The sequence below is a fragment of the Phalaenopsis equestris genome, unplaced genomic scaffold, assembly GCF_001263595.1.
Source record: "Phalaenopsis equestris unplaced genomic scaffold, ASM126359v1 Scaffold001018, whole genome shotgun sequence".
Classification (NCBI taxonomy): domain Eukaryota; kingdom Viridiplantae; phylum Streptophyta; class Magnoliopsida; order Asparagales; family Orchidaceae; genus Phalaenopsis; species Phalaenopsis equestris.
The window spans coordinates 317,560-325,384 of NW_018165457.1; the positions used below are offsets into that span (position 1 = coordinate 317,560).

The following is a 7,825-nucleotide window of genomic DNA, read 5'->3' on the forward strand; positions in this document are numbered from 1 at the left end:
CCACCCCCCCCTCTTCTTTGTTGCATTTCTAATTAATCTTGGAAGCTCCTCTCATAAACCCCTCGCTTAACCTTATAAAACCCTCACAAACCAAGTCTATCGTAATGCAGCCTCTTTTCATTTCATAACCCCTAGTGTATACGACATCTTAATGATAGCAGCTTTCTAGTTGACGTCCTAAACCACATCATCCTTTCACCAAGAGAAATAAGATATTTCTCAATGTTACAATCATTTTGATCATGCGTTTATTCTTCAGACACATCTTCCTTTCTGCTGTGCTCCTTTCATTTTGAATGTGTTGCTCTCTTCGACCAAAAAATATGCTTTTACGCAAAACACTCGCCTAGATGTATAGCATCATTGCCTTAATACAAAGAGTAGAGAAGTTAATTGCACAAACTGATGCCAATGGGGCCAGTAGAGCAATTGCTACTTCAATGAAAAGAGACCACTCATCTCACACCAAACTATCTCCAACTCATCAATGAGTTGTATGAGAATCTTAATGAGCCTACGTAACACACTCATTCATGAAAAGTTGAATACTGAATTTCAAATTAAAAGCAAAAAAGAGTGAAGATACGCAAGAGTAGAGAGAAGGGGAAAAGAGCATGATCAACCTATTGTACATCTACTCAAAATAGAGCAAGCAAGTAAAGTTCTAGTACATATGCTCAACACAAAACTATCTAGAGAAGTTGCTTTGCTCTGCTATCTGAGCCAAGTTTTACATCAAGTGTATACCATCTGCTACCAAGAGATTGCCAATGCCCGGAGTTAAGGCCTCAATTGACAAACACCTTGAACAAACAAGGAGAGTGAAACACCGAAGAGCGTTATAAAATAATATCGAGAATTGTTTAGTGTCTCAGTGCTCCCGCATTAAGTTCATGAATGCCTACATCAAGGCCTCAAAAAAAGCAGCATTCATAACACACTTATCCAGTCCAAGCCAAGAGGCCAACCCAAACATACCACCATTATGATCATAATAACATTCTTGACTAACTCCTCATCAAGGTCAAGAAAAGTTTTGTCCCCTACACAATGGGTAGAAGACCAAACCCCTCCCAAAACAGCTAGTTTCGAATATGATCATCTAACTAACAATTATCATGATTCTAACAGAATCATCAAACTTGATTCTCACAGATTCTATTATCAACATGACCTTGATTCTCACAGATTCTATTATCAACATGACCTTGATTCTATCATCAAGCTTGTTTCCCACCATCAGTTCCTTCAGAGAGAGAGAAAAATACTCTACAAAATTGAAATGCTCTAAACAAAGAAGTGGTTCTCAAACCATAGTTAAAAAAATAATATATGGTAATTGTCCCCAGAATAAAATCAACGCTTATGACTTTAATCAACAGTGCTATCAAAAAGAAGTAAAATTCCATTTATACTAATCATTTAACTAAGAAGCATAATGAGATTAGATTTGCTAGGTTGGGATAATCAAATTGGTTGGACAAGCCTTCTGTTTGGATTTGACTGAGAGAAAATTAGTAAATCAAATAATTAATCCTTTTGCTTTTATAGGTTGGGATAATCAAATTGGTTGGACAAGCCTTCTGTTTGGATTTGACTGAGAGAAAATTAGTGAATCAAATAATTAATCCTTTTGCTTTTATAAAGACAAGCAAGCATGGCTATCTTAGAATGTGTGCATGGAGTAAGTGAGGATGGATGCAGTTTAACATGTCTGAGAAATAGGATGTGGGAATTCGTACAAGGCTTAATTTTGATGAAATTGAGAGTGATATGGTGACATATAGGATACAGTTAAAGTTCGAATGAATCCAAGTAATTTTGCATATGATTTTGTTGAACATTTGAACTTGGGTGAAAAATACGTGATTTATAGGTTTGATAAAGATTTAAGTGGAGAGAGAAAAGGATGGGGGAATCAATCGGAGGGGCAGGGACAAGTAAAGGAGAAAAATCAAAAAGAGGAACTCCTCAATAAAGAAGTGATGGGAAAAGGTTGAGTTGAGGAATTGAAGTAGAGATTGATGCAAAATGTTGTGGAAAGATAAAATAAACCATGAACAAAGCAAAAGGATTCTAGGGTCTGCAAACTAAAATTTTGGGAAGAAAATAAGGTTCAATACACAGCATAGCAACTAGGAAGGAATCATATATTACATGAGTAGAACAAAAGCAATATCATGAAACATTCACTAAATAACCAAACTTCCAAATTGCACGAGCCTAGGCACTCTTTATAATAATAGGCTTTATTTTAAACGTAAAACTACTAAAAAACAAATCAATAAAAACTATTCATAAACGACAAATGATAAATAAATCACTAACAATTGGTATAAAGACAATTAAAGACACAAAAACATTAAACAGGACAAAATAAATGACTCATCAGGTTGCCATCAAGAACTTGGCACACGATTGACAGCTTGAAGTCCTTCAAAATTCAATTTTAAGGTCTATTATCAAACCCCATCCACATTAATAATGACTAAATGAGGATAAGAGCAGCCACTGATTGATATATCTTTTACAAACATGCACACATACACACATACACATGGTCAATTCGCATAAGATCCATTAAAAAATATCATAATACAAAATGACCTTTGACCAACAATATGTTATTTTATTTCCTACCTTTACAAAAAAAAAAAAAAAAAACTTACAATACCAATCATCTAAAAAAGAAGCTCCAAAGGCTTTAAGAACTAATTTGCTTTTACACAACAATTTTGAAGTAAATGCGGTCATCCAAGAGACGAGTTTCATTCAAATGAAAAGGTCATTAATTATTTAACAAAAATTCACTTCTAACAAATAGAAATATTGTGTTTGCTTGGCTTGCAATAAGTTTCATTTTATCCGCGAACCAACTAACTTTATACTATATTATTACTACAAATAAATAATAATAATAATATTCTAACCCACCATCCTACTAATATATATAATTCTATTAGTTTTAGACATCCAAAGTAAATATGAAGGCAACATTTTAGCCCTCACATTGTTATGGAGTTAAAATAAAAACTTACTTTCATTCATGTTCTACCAGAAAATGCTTGAACTCAGTTCCAGAAGAGAGTTCCAATCAATTCAGCCACTTAACTCAAAAAAAAACCCAAGTCCTAAGTGGCAGAAAATGGGAAGATAATAAGTAGAGCAAGGCTTTTACCCAGCCTGGATCGCCAATTTTCTACTTTGCTTTGCCAATAGGTTTTAAAGAACTAATTTAATAAAATGTTTGATTCTCGGTGCAAAAGTCTACTTTTCAATCTCCCAAAAACTCACTTATCCCAAATCTACAAGGAAAAGTTTGCACTGTAAACAAACAATTAACCACCAACTTAGATGGACATCTAATATCCTTGTAAAGTAAGAAAACTTTCATAAAATAAACGCATAAATTTTGTGCTTTCAGAAAGTACCATGTTTGAAGTCAAATGCATTGCGAGTTCCATAGGCCTCCTTAATCTTTTGGCTGGTCCATCCAATAAGCATTTTGTAGTACATATTTGCTTGGATTGTTAGGCCTGTAGAGAAAGAAACAATTCAAAAATAAACACCTACCAAGTTAAACGTTAAGCACAAAGTTATAAAGTTACCACAATTATGAAAGTTACGTAATGATCATAATTCGATCAGTCAGTCTTTTTCAAAACCTTTCCCCTGGATTCAACACATCAGATTTGAAGATATACTTATAATGGAGTGAAACCAAACCACATTAAGAAAATCAGATATTATAATTGGAAGCAAATAGAAGGTTACAATCAAAAAAACCTAAAAGGGAAAAAAAACACATACACGACATGCAAACTCACGTTAGGGCGGAACCTGGGTGATGGTGGTGATGGTTAGAGGGATTGGCAAGGTGGCGGCGATTTAGGGAAGGGGTTTTTGGAGTGTGGAAGATGAGTGGCCACAGTTATGGGTGGCTGGAACAGCGGTGCAGCAAGAGACGGCAGTCCAAACTGTACCAGTTTGCTGTTTGGGGTGGATGAACAGCAGGAAAACAGCAAGGAGAGGTATGGCGGGTGCAGCAGCAACGGTGGAGGGCTGAGACAGCGAAGGCAGAGAGGATGGAGGGACTGTAGAAAGGGAAGTGACTGGAAAGAGGAGAACTGCAGAAAAGAACAGCAATGGCAGCTATCCTAGACGGCTGCAGCGAGGAACGAGGCATGGCAATAAAGGTCAAGGGTAAATACTCCCTCGAGAACGAGCTACAGCTGGAGCACCACTCGACCCTTGGAAGAAAGTCACCACCTCAGTCAGAGCACCACCTGCTATTGGATACAACCCTAGAGGTGAGAAATTGTGATGACGACGACTATCCTGAACATAAACACGAAAAAACCGACCTAAAACATAAAAAAATAGTTATAAACTTAGGGTAAATAGGAGTTAACCCCACTCCAAATAGAATGAAAATCCACATAAAGGAAGTCTCAACCAGCACTCCTAGACTGATCGAACCACAAACTCCCGCACCAAATCGTGTGGCATGATTCGGCATGCCGCGACATGTCTCTCGCGCTCGCTTCTACTCTCTTGTATCCCACATAAAAAGAGACACTCCCACGTCAATCTCCCGAGACTGAGGAAGCTTTGACCTCATCCATCAAAGCTTATGTCTCCTCATAGTCGTCAGGTTGACCTTGTTGAAGGTAGAATAAATTACAAAATCTCCTGACAAGTGAGTCCTGCAAGCGCTGACATTCACAACACATCATGATATAATAAGTATGCATCATCTTTTGGCACAAGTTGAACCGAAGCTGCATATAGATGTAGATTCCTTCAATATAACTCTGGAGCCCTTAAGTCTGAAACCCTATTCTTCTTCTACTTCTCATACTCAGCAAAAACTAGTTGATAACCAAGTTTTTCAAGAGGAATCAACTCTGGAATGATATCTAGGGCAGGCTGGGCAACACAAAGGCATAACCACTCAGGAAAGGCTACGATATTGTGAAATGTGTGTCTGCAAGAAAAGCTGATTACTATGATTCAGGTTGCGGAGATATGTTACCTTATGCAAGAAAGTAAGTCGACGGGTTTTCCTTTAAATGGGTTATTAGTGTAAATCTGATACATGTCAGGAGTTATAAGAGATGAAGATGATATGATATGAGTGTCGACGAGTTGAGGGTGATGACTGCCGTGTAATGTGCCACCTGATTGACTATTCTGACAGTTTTTACTAACATATGATATGATATTGTACCTGTTTTACTAATGATTGGTACAGGGAAAACACCACTATGATTAACCAAATCACTTAAGTTGTATAATATATGAGTGATGATTGTTGTGCTTGATAACATACATTTTATAGATTGCTACTATTGTGATTTGATACAATTTTGCAGGTATATCTTTTAGAGTATACATATGTATGTTCAGTGACCTATAGGTTTACTTGTTTAGCCTACATGACATGACTATGATGCAATCATACATATCATTCTAGTTTCGTGCATCGATTTAAGTTGTAAGTTTTGTGTAACCTACTAAGTTGTTCGCATACTCTGGTTATTTTTACAGTTTTTCAGGCAAAGGTAAAGATCCAGTAGAGTGAGCTGCTAGGACTTGTTAATAAAGATATATTTTAATAAATATATATATATGATAAATCTGTATGTTTTGTTAGGAATGTTTCAAAATCATGATCAATGCATATAAATATTTTGGATGTAAATATTTTTTATGTATATAAGAAAAATAAAATGATACTAATATTTAGCTTTATTTTTACAATATTATTGGTGCCTTAAAAATAAGTGTCAAGGACATATATGTAATTATTCAAATTGTTTGGCTTAAATTACAAAGTTTATTGTTGGCAAGAATTTTTTGAAATAATTTAAAATTAAATTAATTTGTAGTATGATATAATTTTAGAAAATAATATTTTAATTTTGAAAAGTAAGAACAAATAGATCTCACATATTTGATAGTTTTGAAGGTTGAGCACGGTATCACAAGTATTACACTACCCTGAGGGATATGCATATCACTTGTTGGTAGGCTTACTCACTTAAACTAAAGAATTTGTGATGTCTGTTTGGTCTGCAAAATCTTTTATGTATGACCGACAAGTTCTCCTACCTAATATAAAGGATTAGATAGAGTTTATTTTTTTTTGGGTTCTTAGTTTCCTAGCAAGCCCCTATAGTTAATTACATCTTAAATAACTGAAGTAACCTAAGAAAACTCTCGATCAAGATTAGTGGTTCTGTCTTCAAGAACTCAAAGTTTAGGTTTTCAAAATTAGACACATGAAAGTGAAAAGGGAAGTGGTCAAAATAGGAACAGTTATTTTCAGAAATAAAATAAATGAAAGGTAAGGGAGGTCACAGATCCAAGTGAAACCCCGGTGACTTCCCAACTATTCAATTGTTTGGTTTTATATTTTAGAGGTGAAGTTATTTAATGTTTAATCCTATCGATTTTTATTATTAAGGACTTACATTTGTACGATACTTGATCGTGCAAATAGTCTACGAAGATAGAAAGATTTACGCCGTAACAAATAACAATCTCGAAATCCTAAAGAGGTTAAGATTTACGCTGCACAACATGATTTTGTAGAAACCTAAAAGATAATGAGGGATTTATGTCGTGCTAAGCAGACTAGCACGAAGTCTAATGGATTGATATTTAAACTAATGAAAAGGTTTAGCTGATGTACACTTGTTTTGCTGTTGTAGATCGTCATCCTTCATCCACTGTATCTTCGTCGTGCTGCCAACGAAGGCTTGTTTCATGCTTCACGTAGTAGTAGTTTCGGGTTTAGTGTTTCATAGTGATCCACCCTAGGTAAATCGACTATTGTTCTCTACTCTGAAGGTCTTTCAGTTAATTTAGAGCATGCATAAACAAGCTATGCTATAAGGAAGTGCAGTAAAGAAAAACAGTAAGTAAAGAAAAATAATAAAATGCACAGTACAGATAAGAAAATATAATAAATATAAAATAAACATGTGTACCAGGCGTGTTTGCTGCTCCTGTAAATGGGGTCGGTGTCGCAGGTGAAAATAAACAAGTATAGTAGAGAAGTTAGCAGTTGAGGAAATCATTCATTTATATAAAAGAACAAGTTACATAGCTTCACATGGGAAACTCGAAGAAAACTGAAAGTAACCCACGAAAACTCAAAGAAAATCGCAAATGACTGATAAAAATTTGGGCAAGGGTTCGACAATGACATGGTTAAGTTTGGTAGTGTTGTTGTCGCCGTGCTAAAGCCTGAAGCAGACAAAGCTGTTGAGCCTGTTGACGAGTTTAACTTGAGGTCTGCTGAAGAGTTCCCACAGCTAAAAAGGGTGTTAGTTGAGAAGAGTTATGTCATTGAAGGGAAGTTTGCCGCTAGGACCGTTGGGGTCATATGTTGCCCCTGCTGGTCTAACTGTCTCTGCACCCGCTACAGCAGAAGGGAAGAGTGTGCAAGTTGTTGGTGAGCTTATTGCCAAGGAGAGTTTGACTTTTGGCCCGATCCCCAAAGAAGATGATGTTGCAACCTAAAGCCACTGGACCGATTCTGCAAAGAGCACCAAAGTTGAGGAAATCAAGAAAGGTTCCAAACCTGAAGAAGTCTTTCCTGTTTCAAGCCTTCTTTAGAAGAAGTCATCCACTAGTCACCCTCAAATGACCTTGTGACTGTTAAAGGAGGATCAATTGAGGCAACTTTGGAGAAATTAAGTGCGGATATTAAACAATTATCTGAAAAAAGAAGAAATGAACCTTATGATGAGGAGGATTTGACAAGCTATATGAAAGAGGATTTTGCAGAAGTTCACGTCATTTAGACCAGAGCGTC

General features: G+C 36.0%; 1 protein-coding gene across 1 annotated transcript in view; it reads right to left on the reverse strand.

Moving 5' to 3' along the window:
- LOC110032749 (cleavage and polyadenylation specificity factor subunit 3-II) overlaps positions 1-7,825 on the reverse strand; it is a 98,551-nt gene that overhangs the window by 14,302 nt on the left and 76,424 nt on the right. The window contains exon 10 of the mRNA XM_020736495.1: positions 3,432-3,536. Within this exon, the coding sequence (XP_020592154.1) occupies positions 3,432-3,536 (105 nt within the window). The remainder of the gene's footprint in view (positions 1-3,431; positions 3,537-7,825) is intronic.